The 24643-nt window shown below is 57.5% G+C and overlaps 1 protein-coding gene across 2 annotated transcripts; it reads left to right on the top strand.

Annotated features, from left to right (window-relative positions):
- Window positions 1-1449: 1449 nt before the first annotated feature.
- AFAP1L1 (actin filament associated protein 1 like 1) lies at window positions 1450-23733 on the top strand. 2 transcript variants are annotated; one of them, XM_027643745.1, is made up of 19 exons: window positions 1450-1504; window positions 14591-14719; window positions 15231-15314; window positions 15669-15766; window positions 15892-16003; window positions 16389-16487; window positions 17176-17387; window positions 17736-17915; window positions 18626-18712; window positions 18978-19071; window positions 19184-19336; window positions 19784-19995; window positions 20418-20563; window positions 20933-21011; window positions 21130-21244; window positions 21452-21616; window positions 21866-22044; window positions 22292-22420; window positions 22797-23733. In XM_027643745.1, exons 1-19 carry the CDS (start codon window positions 1489-1491, stop codon window positions 22818-22820), a joined length of 2313 nt encoding a protein of 770 aa, XP_027499546.1. In that variant the 5' UTR covers window positions 1450-1488; the 3' UTR covers window positions 22821-23733. The 2 variants fall into 2 exon arrangements, with proteins under 2 accessions (XP_027499546.1, XP_027499545.1); XM_027643744.1 differs by having other exon boundaries at window positions 21863-22044.
- Window positions 23734-24643: the final 910 nt, after the last annotated feature.

Below are 24643 nucleotides of genomic sequence, written 5' to 3'. Positions count from 1 at the left end.
CACTCTTGTCTGCTTTAGAGCAGCACTAATTGAACCAATTTTATTTATAATTGTTTTACTTATATAAACTAGGGCTCCCTAAATCAAGCTTAACTGTTTGTGGCTACAGGAAACTTCCATCTCCAGCAGCAGTTTCAGTGATAAAACCTGGAGGATATTATTAATAACAATAATAACGGAACAGCAGGAGTCTTTTAATTTTGAAATAATTTTATGGACAGTAACTGACTGTTCTCCTGCGTGACAAAGGTGGGGAAACTGAGGCAGGACGTGGTGCTCCCTCCCAGAGCCAAGGCAGCCTCTCTGGCTCATACCATTCTGGGGCAGCAAACACCTCGTGGGTCCCTCATGGGTTGTGCAGAAGGTGTCAGCACCTGCCCTGGAAGCAATCCCTGCCTGAGCCCATCCTCTCATTTGGCTGCTCTGCAATTCCCAGCCACAAAGCAGCCCGAGCCTGCCAGTGTTGGCAGCCTTGGCTTATGAGCACCTCTGACCACAGATGACCCCACATTATGAGAGAAAATCAGGGCTTGATCCAGACAAGAGGGACCAGCAAACACCATCCAGGCAGGGAGCAGTGTCTGGGCAGGAGCTGGCTCCCAGCCATGGGGAGGTGAGAGAGGCTGCTGCCTCACAGCAATCCTGGGCTGAGTGTGCCCCAAATGGGGAATTTCTCGAGGCCAGTTGCTAGTGCCCGTCTGATATTTCAATTATTGCTTTCCCAAGCAATAACAGGGTGTGTGTGATTTACATATTTCTGTCTCAACCTGCTGTCCCCAGAGGGATGCCAGGAGCCACTGTCCTTGCTGCCACACGTGGGACACTCTCTCACACACCCCACAAGTCTCCCGAGCCCAGATCTCCCTTGAGGGGAGAGGGACAGTGACAGTGGCATGAGCATCGTGGCCCGGCAGATGCCGGGCACATGAGGGGCACCAGGAAGGAGCAGATATGGAAGGGGTTTTGAGGTAGCTGTGTTTGCCCACAGCATGTGTGTTTGGGTGTGGGTATTCGGTGTGTTTTCCCCAAACCGAAGTTGCCCAACCCAACAACCCCCGCGGGCAGGTGAAGGTGCCCCACTCTAGACCCCCGCCCTTCCCAGGGGGGTCTCTGGGTGCTGCGGGGGATGATCAACGCCCGGTGTGCGGCAGCACCTGCTGGGGATGTAGGGATGAGGGGGACCCGGGCCACCCCCAGCCGCGCAAGGGGGGTCGTGGGAGGTGGGCGCTGCAGGGCTGCACACGGAGGGTCCCCGTCTCTGGGGACAACCCTTCCGCCCGTGCTGCCGGCGGGGAACCACCCCCGGGCTGTGTCCCGGTGCGGTGCCGGGCCGGGCCGGTGCTCGGCGCTGCCGTGCACCGAGGGAGGGGCGGACGAAGGGATTGGCCGCTCCGAACCGAGACCCGGCCCCGCCGGGCGGCTGCTGCCCGTGACACTCGCCTGCCCGCGCCTCCCGGGGCGGCCGGTGTTGCCCGCGGCTCCAGGACCATGGACCGGCTGAGTGGTAAGAGGGGACGGGACGGGACGAGAAGGGAAGGGACGAACATCCCCTTTCCCCGGAGCACGGCACGGAGGAGAGAAGGGTTTCCCATCCCGGTTCCAGGCTGGGGATCGCGCATCCCATCCCAACCAAGCGGGTGCGTCTCACCGGCTCGATGTGGGACCCTGCTCCCAGGGTGCCTTTACCCCTTACCAGTCTGGCGGCAGAGCCAGTTGGGGCACAAACTGGTGCCAGTTTCCCTTTGCTGGTCAGATGGGTAAAAAGCCATCAGCCTGCAAGGAAGTCTATAGGGTGTAAGTGCTTGTTAGGGGAAATTGTGGTCGTAGAAAGGGAGGTGACATTTCGAGATAGAGCTGATTAGATTTAGAGGGTTTCCCTATCTGGGGAAGATGCCAGTGGTCTCATAAAGCCACGGAGGGCCTGATCCCCACCCTGTTGGGAAGTGGCTGCGTTCCCACATGTGTGTGATTCCTGCCTGCAGCTTGTGGCACTGGGCTCACGTAGCTGTTAGGCTTTGATCTGGGATATGTATAAACCTGCCAGGGCTTTGGGCCAACTTTGTAGAGAAGGTCCTGGCTTTCTGCTAGGGCTGGCAGGTCCCTGGAAGGAGCAGAGGAAAACTTTCAGGGGGCTTGCTGTTTGCTACCACTGAGCAGGGGCCTGGGGCTGCAGAGGAGGAGCAGGTGGTGACATGATGTAGCACGGGGGTCCTGGCCCTTGACCTGTCCTTGGAGGTGCTACAGAAGCACCAGCCAAAAACGATAACAGAGAGGCACAATCTGGCTCCGCAGGCTGGGACCATGCTGAAATCCCAGGGGAGTTCAGGCACTGCTGTGTCTGCAGCTGTGGGTCAGCACCAGAAAGACCCAAAGGTCAAGAGTTCCCCTTCCCGATGTAAAAGGATGGGGTGGTGTTTCCGCAGTGGAAACACAGTTACGAGGAGTGTGAGACCTGTGGAAACACAGCTCATGGTGCTCAGAGGGCAGTGTCAGTGCCCTGCAGCCCGGGAGGGGACAGGGCTGGTGACAGGGACAGCCTTCCTCCACCTTCCCCTGTGGCTGCAGCTCACCCTGCCTGCCAGCCTGAGTGCCTTTGCCAGCTCTGAAGGAGGGTGCTGTTGCAGGAGTGTTGTCAAATGACATGTGATGCCAGAGCTGTCCTGCAGGGTCCCAGAGGACATCACCAATGGGAGAGCAGAGGGTCTTGGCTTCCCTGTTCTCCTGCTGTGCAAGCTGATGTGAGGTTACCCTGCTTGCATCGCAGTCCACCCCAAAAATCAATCCTGGGACCTTGTGGCAGAGGATGCCCAGCATACTGTGGAAGCATGATGTCTGGGCATGGTTTGGCCTCTCCACAGGTTGGCCTTGCCAGGGAAGAGCCTCTCTGCTGTTTCATCCCCCTCGCTGGTGCCTGGTATGGTAGCAGCAGCAGTGCCTGCCTGCTTTGTTTTGAGTGTTTGTGATGAATTGCTGTTGGCACCTGGATGGCTCTTTGCTAATGTAAACCTCCTCCAGACCCTCCTGCTCATCATCCAGAGCCACTGGATCCCTCTGGGGGGCTGTGACGCATGGAGGGAAAGCGGAGGGTTCTCTCCAGACTCCCTTCCCTAGTACAAAGGGTGGTGGGTCTGGTGGTGGGCAGGAGCTCTGTGCCCCATTCCCAGCTGTCTGGCAGCCTCTTTCTTCACCTGGAGCTCTGCTCAGGCCCTGGTATCCTGACCTTATGATCTGCCAGCTTCTGGTTGGTGTATCCTGACTTCATGATCTGCCAACTTCTTCAGTGCTTTCCATGCACCAGCTGAGCCTGCTGCCTTCCCCAGCAGGCTGGGCAGCACCCAAAGCAGGGCTCAGCTCTACACCAGTGGCTAACTGGGGGAAATGGTGCTGTGGGCTGTTGGGGGAGTTGTTTCAGGTTGTGCTGATGGAGAACACAGCTCACAGTGTGTGATTTGGGAGGTAATCTGTGCCAGAGCCTTTGCTCTAACAGGCCTGTGCTCACACATGGCTTCTCCTCATTAGTGCCTCTTCCATGACCTTTTGTGCCACCAGAATTTAGGTCCTGCACCAAACTTATCTGGGGTCTAAATCCAGCAAAGCCGGTGGAGATGTGTCAGGGATAAACTTGGCTCCAGCTCGCCCACAGGAATGGGGAGGTTGCAGGACTGGTGGGAGGGAGCCCGGATCATTCCTGACCTGCCTCCTCAAGCTGGCAGCAGGAATCCCGCCGGCCCCGCGCCGGTGGAAGGGGTGCGGAGTGGGTGAGAAACGCTGACCGGGCCAGCTGTTAGCGAGCCAGGCAAGTGCCGAGCTCTCCTCCGCATTGCAGCCATTCCTTCCGCTGGAAACTCAGCTGCCCGGGGCCACCGCCTGTTTATAGCCCGGCAGAGCGTGGGGAAGGGGCTGAGCGCCCCTCGGGCTGCCCCTTCCCCTTAATGCTGGGCAAAGTGGGGTGGGAGGGCGGCCCCGGGGATGCTGATGCGCGTGGAACAGAGAAGCGCTGGAGCTGTTTGCCCCTCTGGTTCTTCCAGTATCCTTTGTGCAGCCTTGGTTTAACCGGGGAAATAGGTCTCGCTGGAGGTACTGGATCCCTGCTGAAGCCAGCCTGGCTGCTCTGGAGGGGCACAGACCTGCCTGCCCTGCACGGGCGCCTGCTGCAGAGGAGCTGCTGGAGAGGGGAAGGAGGCTGCTGCGGGAGTAGTGTCCTCCATCCAGGAGCCCTGGGGACTGTCCTATCTGCCTGGGCTGTCTGGAAAACCTGCCTCCTTCCCGCGTTTGCTCTTGACCTGGAAATGCTGTTTTCCGGAGCAAATGTGCTGAGCTGCAAGGCTGACGTGCCCTTTGCTACGGAGCAGAACTGAGCTCCGATGTGCCTGCAGCTGGCAGGAGGTTCTTATCCCTGCCCAGGAAAACTTTGTTTAAGGTTTTGAAGAAGTTGTCTCATCCCAAACAGTGGGAAGCCTTCTCAGAGGAGGACAGAGAGAGAACACAGGGTTTGACCCAAGATTTGCCTGTTTTTCAGTAGCCAAATAACTTGCTGGGGACAGAAGATAACAGCAGAGTGGAGGCTTGAAGTGGTTTCTGGCATCTCAGACTTAGGTCCTAACCCCTTAACCCTTCCCTACTACCTAGTCTGGCACAGCTAACGCTCTCTCCTGAGGAACACACATCTCCTGCATATGAGGAACCTTAGAATTGATGGCATAACTCTCCATCCTGTAAAATATCTATTAAATATCACTCTTCCAGGGCAGCAGCAGGACAATCGGGTTGGAAACCTCCCAAGGAGCTCAGCACAGTCTCTGCCAGCTCTGCACAAACAAGGAGCTGGCACCCCTGCCAGGGCACCCACGAGGTGAAGAGAGCAGGGAGGGCACCCTGGCAGCCAGCAGCAGCCTGTCATCACCCTAAGGCACTAAAACCAGTGGCATTTGGGGAGCTCAGGTCCCTCTGTGGATGCTGGGTTGACGATCTGCAGCCTCTGCAGTGGGAAAGGATGAAAATAACCTCTTTGGGCCTCCCCCCACGGCATGGCTGCTGCAGCCCCTTCCCTTTCTGCTGCTGATATGCCTCCCATCGCATCAAAGCCGGCTCTTTGGCAGGCAAGGCAAAACACTGACATTTCGTAACAGTTTGGAACAAAAACAGAGCTTTGCTGCAAGGGGTTTCCATGCTCAAAATACTTTTTTTTTTTTTTTTTGAAGTGGGTTTCATGTGCATGTGATCCTGGAAGTGATAAGAGGGAGCTCTGGGCAACGCTGGTATGCTCTGATCACTGGCAATTAGTAGGAGATGTGCAAGGAGCACTTTGAAGAATGGCTTTGGCTTTCTTCTGGGTTTTTTTGAACATTAAACCCACCCAACTTTGGGAGAGGGGAACAGCCCCATTTTGGCTCCTTGTCCGGTGTATTGAAGTGCCCATTTTATGTGGTCCAAAGTTTTGGAAAACACTTTGGGAATCCAAGGTTGTGAAGGACAGAGTCAGGAACAGAAGTTATGTAGCAACAGGTTTGATAACTGGCTGTGTGTCCTGGAGTTACAAACAGGTATGGGGTGAACCAGTCCCAGCACTGGTGGAGCCATCGGCAACGACCAGAGTAGTCAGTCTCATCTTCCCCTGTGCTCAAGCTCGTCAGCATTCCCGCCAGGATAAACCGGCTTTCCTGCCCCTCCAGCCCTGCCCCGCAGGGGTTAAGCGGGTAGGAAGTGCTGTCGGATGGTGGCCTTGCTGCTGCACCTGATGCTCCCGGCGGAGCTTGGCAAGGGAAGGAAACGGAAGGGCTGTTCTCAGCTGAGAAAATAGGCTTATCCTGCTCTCTGAGGGTCCTCTGGAGCAGCACGGCCCTGGCCCCCAAAGAGTGACACCCTCTCCTGTGCCCTGCCTGCCCTGGCCTGGGAACATTGGGACAGGGCTGAGGTGGCCACTGAGAGGGTCCCAATCCCCATGCCATGCACGGAGGACTCGTGCCCAGCACAGCTCCAGAACTCCTGGGCATTTTTGAGGTCAGGGCAGGGATGCCAACATCGGGGGATGAGTGCTGGATGTATATCTCCCTCCTCCCAGGTCCCCAGAGATATTTCCCCCACAGGAAGTCTATGGTTTCTCCTCCCACCACCTCTGAAAATAAGTGTCCATATCGTGCAATGCTGCTGAAAGCATTTGGGAAAGTGGAGGTGGATGATGATTGATCCACCAGCTCCTTTCTGCAAATCCCACACCCGCCCTGCCCATCAAGCTGCTTGGTGAGGGTCCTGGACCCTCCTCTCCTTCTGAGGGCCCAGCCACAACCTCCTCATGTGACTCTTCCTCCTAGGAAGATGTGTCAGCCCTGCTGGCCTTCCTGTGTCTCACTCTCACAGGTTGGGTATTGCATCCGAGGCATTTTGGATCTTGGCTTTGGGGAAGAGGGATGTATGGGACACAGAGAGGTGTCTTTTGGGATGCAGAAATCTTTCCATCGTCACCAGAGGGGCTGAGGTGCCCATTTTAGAGATATGGGGGCTGGATCTGGCCCTGGGTGGTGGCATGGCCATGCCTGCCTGGGTGCAGGGCAGTGGGAAGGACATGCCAGCATCAGCCCCAGGGTGCTGAGTCACAGGGTTTCCCACCACGATGCCTACAACCAGCTGTAATTCCAGCTGTCCTGGAGGCTCAGGTTTGGTGGAGACCAAGGACTACATAGAGGTGAGAGCTTCAGGTCCCTGCAGCTCCAAGACAGCCACAGGCAAGAAGGTGTGACCCAGGGAGGCCTCCCAGTGCTCTGCCTGCCATGGAGGGTGGTCACAGGGGTGGGCAAATGGTTGTGGCACCCGTCCCAGGGCCTCTCCCAGTGTTGGAGGGGAGCCCAGGCCAACCTGCTGCTCCTTGCACTGCGGAGTTTGTTTGGAAAAGGCCGACACCAAAACTTTGGTTGGAGAAAACACAGTTTATTCTGGGTTCTGAGTAATCCTAACATCTCTCCTCTGCCTGAAGCTTGTTTTTTATACATTACTCAGCAGGTCTTGCCCCTGCCTGACTATTCCTTTAAAGGGCATCTCAAACCTTTCTTTTTCATTCATTATTTAAATGTATTTTCCAGCCAGGAGCCTCCGAGGTCTGCTCCCAGGCTGGGTGAGCGTCCTGCCATGTGCCTGCTGAGCCTGGCACCGAGTTTTGAAATGTAGTCTGGAGGTACTGAATCTGGTCCATGTGAATTTGCACAGCTGACTGTGTTGAGCTGTGGCTAGAAACAGCTTGTACTTGGGGTTAGGAGCCCCCCAGGGCTCAGGGGTCTGGGGCAGAGCAGGCAGAGGGAGGAAGCTGCCTGTGCCCTGCCTATGGACACAGCAGGGTCACTCCAAGATATCTCACCTTGGTGCTTTTATTTGCTCAACGTCTTGCAGTGCTCAGCAGTAAGAAGGGGGCCACCCAGAAACCACCCACTCCTCCTCTGGGGTGGGGGCAGCTGCAGCCTCTCGGGTCAGTGGGATAAAGTTTGCTTTTGGTGAGCTAAAGCAAACAGCCACTGACTTCTCCAGGAGGCAGAGAAAGGGCTGCCAAGCTAGGGGAACAGCCCTTGGAGAAGGGGTCCTGCTACAGCACAGGGCACTGGGGGGTCATTACCTGCCTAGGTTTCAGGAGATGCTTGTGGGTAATTTAATCAGCCTGTTAATTATTACCTGCACCACTTGTGAAGCAGCTGTGAGGAAGGACATACCCTGCAGCCCAATAAGGATTTCTTCTAGCAGCAATTCCATGCAGAGAGCCTCCCTCCCTCTGATGTCCCACGACTCTGCTGGTGAGTCACTGCCCAAGGACTGGGGAGCCAAGTGGAGTGTGCAGGGTGAGGTGCTGCTGCTGAGGGGGAGATGTTCCTCTCACAGCCATGCTCTGAGTGTGGGCATCACCAAGATAGCCTGGACTCATCCTGAGGGTCCAGTTGCAGTCCACAACCCTCCCCTTGGGACATCCTGCAAGGGGTGTGCTGCTGGGCTGGGTGGGAAGGGAACTGCCAGGATCCCCTTGTTTTTCAGTCTCTTCATTAATCCAGTTACATAGAGAAGAGGCTTGTCGGGCCCCACAGAGTGAGTGAGTGATGGTTCCTGCAGTGTGTGAGCTGGCAGGGGCATGAATGCAAGTGATAATCTTTGCCCTTTGCAAGCTCTGTCAGCCTGTAATTACATTTCCCTCTATTCAGGACTCCTGTTTCCTAGTTTAAGACTCTGGAGGGTGTGAAACCGTCTCTACTCCAGGAAAAAGTGCACTCGGGGATATTTGAAGTCTTGCTTCTGCATCCAATTCCCTTGTGCCTGGCTGGGTGCTCTGGGTAGAGCTACAGCTCTCCTTGCTCTTCTCCCCCTTTTGGGAGGTGGTAAGGACTCTGAGAAACCCCTCTGCACAGAGGGCCAGGGAAGCAGAAGGGCTTGGGAAGAGCCTGGCTGAGAGGGCAGCTCTGCCACTTGGCCCAGGCTGGACTTGCTGCTCGTCTGGTCTCTCCTGGGGTGAGCAAGCGGCTGGAGCGAGGCCATGAGAGAAGGGTTTGTGCATGGCTATTTATACTGGGGAGGTGAGCTGCTGCTGGCAAAGGCACTGGGACTGCTGAAAGCAGCTAAACTGGTGCCACTGGAGCTGTGCTGGGAAAGGAATACCCCCCAAGCTGCTGTCAGTGCTGAGGAGTGCGTCTGGAGCAGATGGGGCCACCAATGAAGGAGGCTCTGGAGGCACAGCCAGGCCACCCCTTGTGCTGTCTAACCTCTCTGCTTGCTCATCCACCCCTCTCCCAGGACTAGAGGAGGGGCCCTGAACATCCTGTGGGCTCCTCTGTGTAAGGAGAGAATCCAGCATGCAATTGCACAGGGAGGCAGAGCCGGCAGGAGACCTTCTGCCCCCTCGAGCAAGCAGGTTTCATGTTCATCTCCCAAGACTGATTTTCCAAGGTTATCAGCTATGGGTATGAGTTACTGTAAGGTCACCATGACGAGGTCCCCAGGAGGTGTGCATTGCTGGTCTGCCGGCTGCAGCCTGGGGGGGTGAGAGGAGTGCCCCACCCATGGCAGGGAAGGGAGTGGGGAGGCAGCAAGGAGGTGCTGAGAGTTTAGGGAACAAAATTTGAGCTCGCCTTGTGCTCCACAACGCTCAGAGATGCTGTGGCACCCAAGCTGAGAGCTGCTGGGGGAGCAGGGGTGGCTGTCAGAATCCAGGGAGTTATCACAGCAAGGGGTGGGAAGAGGCACCAGCTGGGGCAGTTAGAGAGCCAGGGAGGGTGGAGGGCTCCTGGCCATGCAGGAGCCAGTCCCAAGTGCTCAGCTCCTGCTGACATTGTCGGATGCCGAGTCAGAGGCGCTCCCCCCATCCGCCCCACTCAAGGGGCCCTTGTTTCCAGGGAGGAGATGATTCATGTGCACAGAGTGGCCCCTTAGCAAATCTTCCACTGTTACAGGATGTTGCCAGAGCTCAAGTGTGATCATTAATGGTTGGCTTTTCCCTAAAACCCCTCTGGCCAAGTTGTTCCACAGCAGCACAGATTGGGAGGAGGAGGTACTTTCCAGGCTGCTGTTCCTGGCCCCAGCAGCCCATCCCAGTCTGCCCCACACCCAGCAGGTGATGGCTGGCAGGGAAGCAGAGATGGATGGTGAGGGTGCCCTGCTTGGCCCTGCCATCTCCAGGGGCTGAATGCTACCCCTCTCCTGCCCACTTGACAGGGCCCTCCTGTCCACACCAGAGGAGCAGTGGCCACAGGCAGGGTGCAGGCAGTGCTCTGTCCTCCTGTCTCCTGCACAAAGGAACAATTCTGGGAGCACCATGACGCCCCCACCAAGGCACTTCCTCGCTGGCTGTGCACCTGCCTCCTCCCTGTTGGAAAGAAAACCTCCTTGGGAATGGGAATGGGAACAGGAAGTGCCCTGAGAGCTCAGCAAAGAGCTCAGGAGGCCATGGGCTTCCTCAGAGAGCAGCAGCAGGGGACAGCTGGCTCTGCAGGGATGGGAAGTAGCACGTTGGGGCTGGAGGGGGCTGTCAGCACCCACTTTGGGCAACACCCCCCTGGTGATGCCCATGCTGGGGCAGGCAGCGAGACATGGAGGCATGTCCTGGCATTGGGTGTCTCTTGCAGGTGACTCAACATCAGCCCTTGGAGAGGTCAGCGTGGTTTGTGTGCTACAAACAGCTCCTTTGGCAGTGCTGGGTCTGTTTGTCCCATAGGGATCTCCCTGCAGGGCTCTTCCTGGGGTGTCAGTGGGTGCTGGGATAGACCCTTCCTCAGCCCACACCCCACCTATTTATGGCATCCCAGGAGCTATAAACATTTGTTTACTGCCGGTGGCAGCTGTAAGGAGCTCTGTGCAGGCAGGCAGAGCGTCCCAGGGCCCTGCCTATGCCAACAGGAAGGATTTATTTGTGCTTGGTTTTTATTTTAGCTACAAACAATGGCTGTTACTCCCAGCATCCGATTTCCCCCCAGGCCCCCTCAACCCCAACCATCACCTGGTGTGGGAGGAAGCGTGGCCAGGGGCAGGTCCCTGTGTGCCTCCCACTGCATTACAGTGGTGTGATTCAGCATCTCCTCCAGCATCTCCCTCCCCGGGGTTTTCTCAGGCTGCAGACTGGCTTTTCTTGGGATGAAAACTCCTTGTGATTGTCTTATCTCTCCCCCTGCAAAAGCTGAGTCTGTACACCAGGAAGCTCCTGCTTTGGCTTGGCTGGAGACTCTTCCTCCTCTTCCTCTTCCTCCTCTCTGCAGGTTGCTGGAGCAAGACCTAATTTTTGCTTCTGTGATGGAGCAGAGGCCAGGGAGGGGGTGACAGGCTCTGCAGCTGCAGGCTATGTCCAAACCCTTATCTCTGTCCTGTGAAAACAGGTCCCTAAGGAGGGGGAGCACTTGTGGAGTCTAAAAATAGAGCTGGCCTGGGTGCAGGGTGGAGAGAGGTGGTGGGATGATGGACGAGATGCAGCTCCTCTGCCAGCACTGTGCTTGGTGCTGCTTCTAGGGCAGGATTTAGCAGCAGTGGAAATACAGTCCCATTGTCCTAAATGGCAGCAGTGTCCTGGTGCTGGTCCCCCGGCTCACCCTGTCCCAGCAAAGCTGCCCTGGGTCCCCCCAGCTCATCCAGTCCTCTTAGCTGATGTTAAAGCCATCTGCTGCCATGGCTCCTGGCCTTCCCAGGCTCAGAGATCTCATGGGCATCTCCCCATTCTGCCATGGCAGTGGGACAGGCTGCAAACGTGGAGAGGAGTAGGTTTCTGGGAGGGCAGGCTCCTCCAGGAGACATCCTGACATGGCTGTGTCCAAAGCTGAGTGCAGAGAAGCAGTGTGATCCCACATGATCTCAGTCGAAAAAAAAACCCAGCAGAAAGCAGCAGGTGGGAGCCATTTGTCAGCACCAGAGGCAGGCTCGGGGCCGGAGGTGTCCCCAGGCTCAGGGGGCGGGGGACACGAGGTCCCTTTTCGGCCGCGTCACCTGCTCAGCGCCTGTGGCTGATCTGGTATCCGACCGCCTCCTCCTCCACGAGCCCTTTGATGTCCCGCTGCCGCCTCTGTCCCCGGGCTCAGAGTCCCCAAGGCCAGAGTTGTGCACTGACACCAGCACCCACTCTCAGCTCAGGATCCAGGTCCCCTGCCCGCTGTGGCGTGGGCTCAGATGCCATTTGTGCAGGGTCTGTGCTCACTCCCACCAGCTATTGCAGGAATGATGTTCTGGTCCTTGCTTGCCAGGCTTGGGTTAGTCACATCATCCACTGCTGCACCCTTGGAGCAATCTCCCCTTGCTTCCTGCAGGCACCCCCTTGACCTTCTTTAGAGTGGAAGCTTAAAGAGCATAGGAAATTAATTCCTTCCCTCCCTCCGCTCCCCCAGGCAGAGGCTCGGCTCAGCAGGCTGTGTGCCCTCCTGGGATCACAGGCCTCTTTGACTGCCCCCTCCCTCCCCCTTGTATTTTGGAGGATGTTTAACAAGGGAGACGGAGGGGACAGCTCAGCTGGGGGGAAACAAAGGAGCCTTCAGAGCTCGCTCCACGTCTGCCGTGCCGCGTGTGCCCGGCTCAGCGCCGGCGCTCGGAGCGGTGCTGGTGAGCTCACCCCCCTGCCATGCTGGGCCACAGGCCTGGCTTATCAGGCACCCTCGGCTCCTGTGTGCTGTGGGGTCTCCTCACCCCCCTCACAGCCTGCTTTGAGACTATTAATAGAAACCCGCCTGCCCTTCTGCCCCCGGCTGGCCCAGAGCCCTGACACAAGAGCTGGTGGCCGTGATGGCAGATGTCCTACATGTGGCAGGGGATGGGGATGATGGTGAACATCCCTGCCTGGGCTTTTGTGTGCAGTGAGAATGGAGATGCTGGTGATGATCCCTGCTGGGCTTCAGTGTGCTGTGTGAAGCCAGTGTAGGGAGCGTGCATGGCCCCCATCCCCTCTGTGGGAGCTCATGGCCAGGTGAGAGCCAGCTGAGCTGGGGCAGCAGGAAGATCGGTGACTCCCTAGATGGTTGCACGTGGTGGGTGGACAGGGGATATATTGCTTTTTATCCCAGCTGCTTCCTTACTGGTCCCCTGCCTCTCCAAGCCCTGCAGGGGAGGATGTCCCACCCAGCCTAGAGACCACCACTGCAGGAGCCTGCTCCCATCCTGTCTGTGCAGCACTCTGCAAACCTCCCAGGGAAGATCTGCCCCTCTTCTCTCCCTTCCTACCTCTACAGAGGGGCCATGGGAGCTGGGTGCTCACCCTTGTACATTAAGCACAAGGCTCTCACATAGTCAGAGTAGGTCCCCACTGTGGAAGGTGTGTGCTGGAGAGGGCCAGTGAGCAGAGCATCAGCAGGACCTGGGTCTTGTGGCTACCTGTCAGCTGTGGGATGTTATTCCAGCTCAAGGAGCTGGAGTCCCACTTCTCGTGGTTGCCCTCTCCTTCCCCACAGTCTGGGGGATGCTTACAGCTCCCCAGGCTTGCTTGTTCCTCCTGGAGCCTGGGAGGCTACCTGTCCTGGATTGGCCTGCCCTTGGGAGGTGGGCACTGGCAAGGTTGCTCTGGCCGAAAGGGCTGAGGCTGCTGTTTAGTTTGGCACTGGGGAGGGAGGAGGAAGCAGAAGGTCTGTGGAGATAGAAGCTGGGGAGGCAGGAAGAGGCTTGTGAGGCACATCCTGCCTCCCATCCTGGGAAGGTGACAATTTGGGGCTGGACATACTGTCTCCTTGCCTGGGGGCTCATCTTGGCTGGGCACTGATCCACCTCAACCCACTCATGCTGGGCTCCTCTTCAGCCAAAACCCTTTGAATCACTAGTTGGTTTTACTGCACTGTCCCTGCTTTGGGCAGCAATGCCAGACTCGCTCCATACTCCTTACATGAGTATGGGGAATCCCATCAGCGGCACAGCATCCTCCCCTTCCCCTGGGGAATATACCCCATGTCAGCCCTCCCTGCTGCCCATCTCTGCTCTGCCAAGGCCCTTCTGCTGGCAGAGCCTGCAGGGGCGTGGTGGGGACAGGTACAGCCCAGGCAGGGGCTCTGTGCTTCTGGGGCACATGCTCTCCCCTCCCTACAAGCCATCCCCATAAGTCAGCACATCCGAGCTGCCTCTGTGGTGACCCCTGGCCTCTCCTCATGTCCCTGCAGACCCAAATCCAACTGTGTGTCACCTCAGCTGTGCTGTGAGGACTTTCAGTTGCTGCTAAGAAGGGATCCTGCACTGGAAGAAACTGCAGCTCCTTTTTCTGCTCTGTAGCCTCCAGAGCTCCAGGTTTGCTCAAGTCCCTGGGCTTGGCCTTTCCAATTCAGGCCATCTCAGGTGCTGGATCCTGCTGGAGCTTCCCTGGAGGCCAGTGGAGCTGTGTGGGTGTGTGGGTAGAACAGAGGCTTGGCTTTGGATCCAGCTCAGTTTTGTCTTATCCTGCTTGGAGGAGATAAGGTACAGGAAAAGACCTGGGATGAGGATGTTGATGCACGTGCAGAAGTGAGGGTATGGGAGCTCATGAGTGATTTGGAGTCCAGAGCTTGCCTTGTTAAATCCTTCCCATCCTTGGCCAACATGTTTTCCCAAAGCTGTTGGTCAGCTGCTGCCATCACTGTAAATTTTGCCTTCAGTGATGAATTTTTTTTGTAGCCTTGCTCTGACATTGAAACATCCAAGTGTTTTTGGGAGCCTTGCCACATGGGTACCCCGAGCTGCAGTGTGCTTTTGCTTTGTAAAAACTGATGGTTTGAGCACAGCAGGGGAATATGAACATTCCCCGGCAGATGAGGGGTGGGGAGAACATCTCTGGGTGGCACTGCCAGTTGGCTCTGGAGATGGCACCTGGCTTTCCTTTCCTTCCTTTCCCTCTATGACCTTCCAGCAAGGGGGCACCAGCAGTAACGATACATGGTGAGGAAGACAGGGGTGTAGTTTTATCTGCATGGAAAAAAATATGTGCTAAGCCCTTTGACAGAGGTCCAGTAGCCTGTGGAGCTGGTGTTTCCATTCAGAGACTGCATCCTGGAGTCTGCGTGCAGGTGGAAGAGCTTGTGCATGGAAAGAGCATGTGTGCACTTAACTGGGAAAAACTCTCATCCTGGTCATACTTCTGCCTTGTCTTAATGCCAGCACCCTGATATCCCCTTGTTGATGGGCTTTTTCCTGCTCTCCCCAGTGCTGGACCAGCTCCTGCCAGAGCTCAGCATCTTGCTCAAGCTGCTGGACCATGAGTACCTGAGTGCCACCACGCAGGAGCAGAAGCTGGCTGTCTCCACCATCCTGCAGAAGCTACAGCCACCTGCAGGTCTGTGTCCCTGTGCTGTGGTGCCCAGTGGCTGTTCCCAGGGGCAGGTCCTGACCACAGCCCCAGCAGGGCAGGGAAAATTTTCTGTAGGGGGGATGAGCCCAGCGCCTGCTCAGCACCCTCAGGGCCCTTTGCTCCCTGCTTTCACTTCCCAGCTCCTCTGTGCCCCAGGAGCAGGGCCTGGCATCAGCCCTGTTGTGGCTGCAGGGGGGCTGCGCCCTGCGGAAACACCGCCCTGCAGAGCTCTTCCTGCCACAGTTTCTGCTGAGCACAGGGGTTTCCTCGGGAAGACCAGGAGGACTGTGCACCTGGGGCTTCACACCCTTCCCCCCTTCCTGTTCTCCTGGAGGGGCAGCAGCATCCCTGGGGGCTCCTCCACTCCCTGGGTGCCTGCACTGGAGGAGTGCCCGTGGCCTGTGTCCTTAAGCTGGTGTTTGTGGGGAGGAGGGTGCTGGTGCTTGCCCTGGCCACCCTGCCTGCCCCGGGCTCAGAGCATCCCCCTTGTTTCCAGGGAAGGATGTGGACTACATGTATGTCAACACAGCATCCCTGAGCAATGGCACCAGCTTCGTGGAGTCTCTCTTTGAGGAGTTTGGTACGTGTGGCTGGCCTGGAGTGATGCCCCGAGGGGTCACGATGGGTGGATGTAGTGCTGGTCCTGGGGTTTCTGTTGAAGTCCCTTCCCTCCAGGAAAGAAGAGTGAAAGCTGCATCCTTTTATCCAGGGTGGGCGTCATCATCCCAGGCTCTTGCTCCCACTCCCCTCTAGCTGTCTAGGGGCTGACCACAGGGAACCCATGCACCAGCTGTGTTTACCAGTGATGCCCATCTCCCAGCACCTTCCCAGTGAAAGGCCATGGGTGATTGCCTTGGGGATCCCTGGAGGGCATGGCTGGGGAGGCCAGCTCTATTTTCCTGCTCCTTTCACCCTCTCCATTTACCCTGGGCAGACTGTAACCTGCAGGACTTCCAGGACATGCAGGAGGAGGAGGGGGATGCCAGTGATGGTGTTGGCTTGGAGCTGTCAAGGAGCCAGACAGCAAAAGCTGTAAGTCCCTGGGTGCACACCTGCAAGGTCTGCTCTGGACCTGCATGGGGACGTGGTGGTGGCCAGGGCTGGGATTCATGACCCTCTCCACTGCCTAGATAATGCCAGTGGTGTTTCTGCCGTAGGTTCCTGTGGATCCTGCTCCACCACTGCCTACCACTCCCCCACCTGAGGATTACTACGAGGAAGCCCTTCCCCTGGGCCCCGGCAAGGCCCCTGAGTACATCACCTCCCGCAGTAAGTTCTGCTCCGTGCTGAGGCAGCAGGAGGGTAGGGGAAGCCCCACAAGCTGCCTACTGCATCCACACACCTGCCTGCCCCCCTGGAAAACCAGGCAGCCCTTGGTGAGCTTGACAGCTCATCTTGGGGAAGGAATTGTCACTGCTCCCACCAGCATCACTCCTGTCCCACTCCCTTCCCATCTCACTGCACTGTTACTGCAAGGAATTGTTTGCTTCAGCTCCATTGGGAATGGGGTGGTGGGGAAAGGTCAGACTCACGGGGGACTGAGATGACCTGGGAGGGTGTGCTTGGCTCTGCCCCAGCTCACAGGCTCACTGCTTGGAGCATCTATGATGGGAAACCAGTGTAACAGCCCCAGCTCCCTCTGCTTCCTCTGCAGACAGCTCCAGCCCCCCCAACTCCATCGAGGATGGCTATTACGAGGATGCAGACAGCAACTACCCCGTCACCAGGATAAATGGGGAGCAAAAAAATTCCTGTAGGTATCTGGGTGCCCTCGACAGGGAGGGGAGAGCTTTTTGACAAATCCAGCCCTGAGGTGGGGCTTGAGCACTGGTGGGGTTGAGGCTGAAGACCCACTCACATGTTAGAGACTGCTGGGCAAAAAGCAAGGAGCGTGAAGTGCTGCTTGTCACACAGGCCAGAGCCCTCATGCTGATGCAATCGGTGCTGTGTCTGTCACCAGCACTGGGAGGGATGTCCCTGCCTGTGCAGCTCTTGTGCCCTGCGTGAGGAGCCTCTACCATGGCAGAGGAGGGTTGGGGAAGGACAGCCCAGCTCCTCTGTGCCCTGTGTGGGAGGTGTGGGGCAGAGGGCCCACGTCAGCCTCCATTGCAGGTAGAAGTTTAATCCAGGCTTTCAAAGTCTGAGCCTCTGAAAGAAATAAGCCAGCCAAGGGGTCTGGGTAGACGCACCTGGGACTGGCGCTTGGCCCACGAGCATCCTGCCAAGATTCAAGGGGAAATGGAGATGTCTGGGGCCAAACGCTGCTGTTTCCAGAAGTTGACATGGAATCTATCTATCCTAGCACCCAGCCCAGGCTCTGTGCTGGAGTCCACCAGATGCAGGGAGCCTTGGCAGTGTGCTGGCAGTGCCCTGGCAGTGAGGGTGCCTGGCAGGCAGGGTCCCAGAGTGCCTTTTGGGGTGACTCCCCTGTTTCCTTCCAGACAATGACTCGGATGCCATGAGCAGCTCTTACGAGTCGTATGACGAGGAGGAGGAGGAGGGGAAGAGCCAGCAGCTGACACATCAGTGGCCATCAGAGGAAGCCTCCATGAACCTGGTGAAGGATTGCAGGATTTGTGCTTTCCTGTTGCGCAAGAAGCGCTTCGGACAGTGGGCCAAGCAACTCACCATCATACGGGACAGCAAACTGCTGGTGAGCCTGAGCTGGTAGGGGACAGAAACCCCCTTGGTGGGTTATGACAGTGGTTGAGCTGAAGAAAAATAGCACTTTCCAAGCCAAGACCCATCCCCAAGGCTGCCACTGCCCTGCAGCACATGCAGCGGGCTGCCCTCACTTCCCTTGGAGGGCTCACAGTTTTGGGACACCATGGAGTGGGAAGGCACCCTGCAGGCCTCCACCACTGAGGCTGTTGCATAGCCTGAGCCACCTTCATCTGTGCCACCTGTGAGGGACCAGGAGGGACCCCCGGCATGACAGCCAGACAGACAGGTTTTAGCCGAGTCCTGTTCTGAGCTGAGCAGTTCTCTTTGCTTCCCCTAGTGCTACAAAAGCTCCAAGGACCGGCAGCCACATGTGGAGGTGCCCCTGGGCACCTGCAATGTCATTTACGTCCCCAAGGACGGGCGGCGCAAGAAGCACGAGCTGCGGTTCTCGCTGCCGGGGGCCGAGGCGCTGGTGCTGGCTGTGCAGAGCAAGGAGCAGGCTGAGGAGTGGCTGAAGGTACCACGGCTTCTCACCAGGGGCCACTGACTCCCCTTGGCATCCTCCCTGGCTGAAGTGGGGAGGGGGTTTCCCTGGGAAAGGTCTTGCCCCCCTGGAATGGGAAGGGGGCTTTGCTCCTGTGTCTTATCGGCTGGAGGGGCTGATCGGCTGCTTCCCAGGGCCTGGGCGTCTCCAGCACTGATAGCCCCCGCGGGTGGGGATGTTTGCTCTCCCCCTCCTCTTCCCTGTGGCCCTTTCCTGCCTTTGTTCAGGGGCGGGAAGCGGGGGCTGCGGGGAAGGGGCCGCGGGTGGGAAAGGAGCCTCTGAGCACAGCACAAACCCAGCTGTTACCCCAAATGTGGGAGAACAGGGCTATTTTACACAGCCGGGACAAGCCACACTGTGTCTGCCTGTAAAACAAGGGGCTCTCTAAGTGTCCTGTGCTGGCAGAATGACTCTGGTTTGGGACCCAAGTCTCTCACCTCTGACATTTCTAAAATTCCTGACAAAATCCAAAAAACTGGTTGCAGTTTTGAAGGGGCCAAAGTGTGTGCAATCCCACAGGTAAGCCAGGCTTGTGCCCTGAGCAGGGCTCTCTGCCCTGTACCGTGGAGATCAGGATCTAACCCCACAGTTCAGCCTAGCTCTGGCAGTGAAGGAGTTGAGCCAGGGAGGGCAGCCCTGGCCCTCGGGTCCATTTTCAATGACTGCTGGAGCTGTCTCTGCAGGTGATAAAGGAAGCCAGCAGCCCAGCAGCGGGCGGGATGGAAGCCCCCACCTCCCCAGTGATGCCGTGCAAGATGGACTTGGATAAGGTGATGGTTTCTAAGGGCATGGGGCTGCTGCAGCCAAGCCTGGGGAACACAGGGCTGGGGGAGCCCCAAACTCCTGGGGCTGCACAAGGAGCCCTTCCCATTCTCACAGCAACTCTGCGGGGCTTCCTGTGTTGGGGAATGGGAGCAAGAAGGGGGCTTGGGGATATCTCAGCCCTGTGGAGGGGGGTGAAAGGCTAACAGTGGCCATTGCTGGGGGCTGCACAGGGGGCACGGCTGACAGGGTTCTGCTCCATTCCCCCCACAGAGGCTCTCTCAGGAGAAGCACACCTCGGACTCGGACAGCACGGCCATGGGTGACACCGGATCCCCAGCGGCCCGCAGGGAGCACAGCGAGCACGGTACAGCCCCTGCCCCACCCGGGGGCACCACAGCTGGGAGCGCCCTCTCCAGTGAGGGGGGAGGCCAGGACATGCACCGGGGGCACACAGCTACCCTGTCCTTTCCTTCCAGGGAAAGGCAAAAAGAGCGGCTTGGCTGACCTGAAGGGCTCGATGAGCCGAGCAGCAGGGAAAAAGATCACCAGGATCATCAGCTTCTCCAAGAAGAAGCCTTCTGCTGAGGACACACAGACCTCCTCCACTGAGGAGGACATCCCCTGCTGCGGTTCGTGTGGGCCAGGGACAAAGACAGGGCTTGGGTCAGGTGGGAGTGGGAGCAGTGGGGAGTGACATCCTTCTCCCCCGCATGGTGTAGGGGGCAAGGGGGTAGTGGGGTGGGGACAAGTCACCAATCTGCTGGAGGGCTGTGACAGTACCACAGGCTGTGAAATGCTGCCCAGTCCTGCTGTGCAAATTCCTGTGGTGAGTGGGGAAGGGGTGAGTGGTCACCCATGTCCCAGAGAGCAGGCTTGTGGGACTGTGTGGTACCAAGCTGGCACCTCACCTGGGCTCAGGGTGTCCCAGCTGGTTCTCTGTGGGGAAACTGAGGCACAGAAGGACTGAATGAGAAGGGAGCCATGCTGTAATCTCTGGGCAGCTATGTCTCATTAAAGCTTGCCTGAGGTCCAGCTGAGCAGACACTGATACCCTTCCCTCCCCCTGCCACCCTCAGGCTACCTCAGTGTCCTGGTTAACCAGTGCTGGAAGGAGCGCTGGTGTCGCCTCAAGGGCAACACCCTCTACTTCCACAAGGACCGCACCGACCTACGGACCCACATGAATGCCATCGTGCTGCGGGGCTGCGAGGTGGTCCCTGGGCTGGGCCCCAAACATCCCTTTGCCTTCCGCATCCTGCGCAATGGGCAGGAGGTGACTGCGCTGGAGGTGAGTGACAGCGGGGTGGGCAGGGTGTGCCAGGCCCGTGAGGAGGGGAGTGCCAAGCTGGGGGAGCATCCCTTGTGATGATCAACACTCCCATGTAAACACTGCCTTGTTTTCCCCTGTCCTGTATGTTAAGGAATCCCAGGGTATCATTTAGGTGAGCTCGGAGCAGCCACGCAGGTACTTGCAGGCTGGAGCAGGGAGGAGGCTGGCAGGGCTGAAGCAGGCAGGTTGCAGGGGCTGGCTGGGGGTTTGGGATTCCTGCATGTGCCTGTGGGCTTTCTCCTGAACCCTCCCAAGTCTTGCACATACTCTTTGTGTGTGGAGGCTGACTCGTGCACAGCAAGGCTTTTTGTCAGGAGGCAGGAGTGAGGGCAAGGGTCTGGGAGCTGGGGATGCACCCTAACCCTTTCTCTCTCTTGCAGGCAAGCTGCTCCGAAGACCTGGGTCGCTGGCTGGGTCTTCTCTTGGTGGAGACAGGCTCCAAGACAGCACCAGAGGCCTTGCACTATGACTACGTGGATGTGGAGACGATTGCCAACATAGTGACGGCTGTGAGGCACTCCTACCTGTAAGGCTGTCCTCCTGCTGTGCCTGGGGCTGTGTTGGGCTGGGGATAGCAATCCTTAGCCCTGTGGGCTCCCTAGAAAGAGCACAGGCTGGAATGTGGTTTGTGCTGTCATCCTGGGGACAGCCAGTGCCCCAGGGGTTGTTTCCCTTGGGCAGTTTCCCCTTGGGCAGGATGGAAAGCAGAAAGTCTTTCATCAAAGCTGATGAAGGACTTGGGATGGGATGGGATGGGATGGGATGGGTAGGGTAGGGTAGAGTGCTCATGAATGAGGTTGGGAGAGCAATGCAGGAATCCCTCTGAGATAGAAGGGCTACCTGAAGGGCTGGCAAGGACATCCTGGAAAGGAAGACCCCATCCCTCCTTCTGCAGGTGGGCCAGCTCCTCCCAGGATCACCAGCCAGACTCCTCCCGTGTGGTGTACGATGACGTCCCGTATGAGAAGGTTCAGGTGAGCATGACTTCATGTCTCTCCCTCTCCCACTGCTGAAAGTGCCCTAGGGAGCCTTGTCCAGGCTGTGATGGCTCCATAGGTGTTTCAGCACACTCTCCCTCCTGTCCCCACACAGGCCGAGGAGGAGCCAGGGCGGCCAGCGGGAGCCCAGGTGAAGCGCCACGCCTCCTCCTGCAGTGAGAAGTCACGGCGGGTGGACCCACAAGTGAAAGTGAAGAGACATGCCTCGAGTGAGTGGGGGTCCTCGGCCACAAACCTCCTAAGGGGGCCCTGGCCGGTGTGGGGGGCTGTTTCCCAAGGGGTCTGCAGCCAAGCTGGGGCCAGCCGACCCCAGCACACTGGTGATGGGTTTTGCCGTGCCAGCTCAGCTGGACTGTGGATGGCACTGGTGCATTTGGGGTCACAGCCTTCACTATGGGCTCCCCTTGTGCGTGCAGGTGCCAACCAGTACAGGTATGGGAAGAACCGGGCTGAGGAGGATGCCCGGCGATTCCTGACAGAGAAGGAGAAGCTGGAGAAGGAGAAGGCATCGATCCGCAGCGAGCTGATGTTGCTGCGGAAAGAGAAGCGAGAGCTGCGGGAAGCCATGAAGGGCAGCACGGGTAGGTTGGTGCTGCCCGAGCACTGCGGCTGCTCGAAGGCACCCGGGCACAGCGGGGAGGTGCAGAGCTGGGGTGGCACGGGGACACTGGACTGGCGGTGACTATGTGGCTGTGAGCTGGGCTGGTTGCAGCACACTGCTGGGCTGGCAGCCCCATCTAGTGTCCCCATCCAGGAGGATGGGTGGATTCTCTATCCCCATAGCCTCATCCCCAGGCCAAGGCACTGAGCTGCGTGCGTTGTGCCAGCAGGGACAAAGCTGCAGGAGCTGGAGCAGCAGGTGGCCGCGCTGGAGGAGCAGTGCCGGCAGAAGGAGGAGCGCCGCGTCGACCTGGAGCTCAAGCTGACCGAAGTAAAAGAGCAGCTGAAGCAGTCGCTGGCAGGAGGGCCGGCCCTGGGGCTGGCTGTGACCACCAAGGCTGAGAATGGGGTATGCCTCCCTTTTCCCTCTCTGTCATGGCTCCAACTTCCACCACCAACAGCGTGTAAGGGGAGCAGCACTTGGGGAAGAGGGGATATCCCTGTGGCTTTGTCCCATTGTGGACAGAAGTGTGTCAATTAGGTTTGGCCACAGCAGTTTTGACCTCATGATAGTCTGTGCTTTTTAGTTTAATCTGGTTGTCCTTGCTTTCTGGGTCTCCTAAACCCTTCTCCTTCTTGCTCCCTCCTTTCCACAGGAAGCTACAAACAAGCCAAATGGGAGCCCCCCTGATCACTTGGTCCCTGTTAACTGTGCAGCTGAGCTGAGGAAGAGAAGTCCGTCCATCATCCCTGCCAACAAGGGAAATGTGCTGCGGAAGGCCAAGGTCCTGCTTTACTCTCCCTCTCCTCCCTGGCCCCGTGGGAATTCTCAGTCTTTGTCCCATCCCCCTTGCTTTGGGAACTGGGAGTGCTCCCTGCCCCAAAGCTGCCAGGGTCCCCTGCTGGCAGGCTGACTCAGTACAGCACACTCACTGCTGGCATGGGCCCGGATTGCAGGGAAATTTGGGAGGTGCAGGGCTGGGTGAGCACTGGGAAAGCATTGCTTCTAAAATGCCCGAGGCAGCAGCAGCAACCCCAGCACTGGAAAATGCTGGGATGGTCTAAAGCCCCCAGCAGGGAGACATGCCTTTGAAGGGCTCTGTGTTTCCTTCTCCAGCAATGTCTCCTCATCCCCTGCTTTTATTTTATCTTTCTATGCAGGAATGGGAAAAGAAGCAGACTTAAGCCAGCCTGCCAAGCCCCTGATGGACAGTGGAGCTCAAGGAGGAGCTACAAGCCCCCTTTCTCCAAGACACTGGGAGGGTGCTGGGAAGGCATGGTGGGAAGAGACATTCTCCCAGACCCCACCACTGTGGCACCGTCTGCCTCATGGGCAACACTACAAACCAGGGGATAGAGGGCGGGAGTGGGATTTGGGAGGCGGGTGGGGAAAGGGAGAGTCCCTTGTGGATCAGGGTCACATACTACTGGGAAACTCATCTCTGGGGAGAGCCTGCCCCAGAGCCAGGAGCTCGACATAAGGTGTGTGTGCCCGTGGTGGTGCATAAGGAAGGAGGGGAGAGCCTGGGAACTGGCAGTTGGCACTGCCTGGCAGGTGCTCTGATTTATCAGGATCAGCGTGTGTCCAGGCCAACACTTTCCAAAGCAAAAATGGACTCATTGGGGATTTTTAGCTCCCTTAGTATTGGAATTCATGAGCTGCTCAGGACCAGACACTTCAGAGATGCTGATCATTCACCCTGCTCACTGCTCCCAGCTCTGCAGGGTCTCATCTCAGGGTTCCTCATGTCTCGACCTTGCTGTCCCTCAACCAAGTGCCTTCGTCCAATATTTCCTTCTTGTCTTCCAGGCAGTAAGGGTGAGGGCATGCTGCTTTCCCTTGGGAATGAAGGAAGCTCAAGTGTCAGCATTTGAAAGCAAATTAACAGTGGACACCTCTCACCTTTGCTAAACAGCTTAGAAGTGCTGCAAAGGGCTGAGGCTGGAGGCAGCCCTGCTCTCTGCCCTAGTCCTATGGCTTTCAGGGGAGTGGGAAGGGGGAAGGGCTGTGTCCTAGCCAACAGTGCATTCCCACTATTGCTGCCGCAGTCAGACACAGGTTGCCAATGCATGTGGTCAAAATGGAGCGAGGGGAAGTATAAAAAAAAAAACAAAACCACAGAAGTGCTATCAAACGGGGGGATTGGAACAGAACAGAGAAATAGAAGAAGGTCATTCAGCACAGGCAGAAACAAGGGACAGGAATGAAAAGGAAAGGCCCAGGCTTTTGTGCTGGGAACAAGGGAGTCAGACCATCACCCACTCATGCTATCACTGCCACAATTAACCTCTGGAGCTCGCTCTTTCAAAGCCCTGTGTTAGTAACTAGGTAAGCAGCTTTTAATAAAAACACTGGCACTGGGCCGCTGGTTCCTCTGGCTGAGGGAGTGTGGCAGGAAAGCTACTCCTGCTCACAGGGAAACAGGCCAGGGTGGGTCTGGGGTGAGTTCAGCACTCCTGCAGCAGCTTGGATGGGCAGACTGGGGGAATCTTGTACACAGGATTAGTGATTGCTGTTAGCTCAGAACCCTGTGCTCAGCTGCCTGCTACCACAGCCTATGAAAGCATACCAGAGAATCTCAGAGTGATCTGGGCTGGAAGAGACCTTGAAGACCATCTCGTTCCACCCCTGCCATGGGCAGGGACACCTTCCACTAGACCAAGTTGCTCCAAGCCCTGTCCAACCTGGCCTTGAACACTTCCAGGGATGGGGCAGACACAGCTTCTCTGGGCAACCTGTGCCAGGGCCTCACCATCCTCACAGGGAAGAATTCCTTTCCAGTATCCCATCCACCCCTGCTCTCTCAGTAGGAAGCCGTTCCCCCTTCTCCTGTCACTCCAGACCCTTGTAAAAAGTCCCCCCACATCGTTCATGCTGGCTGCCCGTGGAGTAGCCCCCAGTTGTGAGGCAGCCTTGGCCAAGGCTTTGGGGTTTGCTTAATGTTTATTCACCACCAAGTGAGGACCACTCGCTGTCTCCTCCACCTCAGCTCGGCCTGGTCTCACCG

Source organism: Corapipo altera, unplaced genomic scaffold (assembly GCF_003945725.1).
Source record: "Corapipo altera isolate COAL_440 unplaced genomic scaffold, ASM394572v1 75, whole genome shotgun sequence".
NCBI classification, from domain to species: Eukaryota; Metazoa; Chordata; class Aves; order Passeriformes; family Pipridae; genus Corapipo; species Corapipo altera.
Note: the sequence above shows the minus strand (reverse complement) of the source record. Positions and strands in the feature narration are given on the sequence as shown.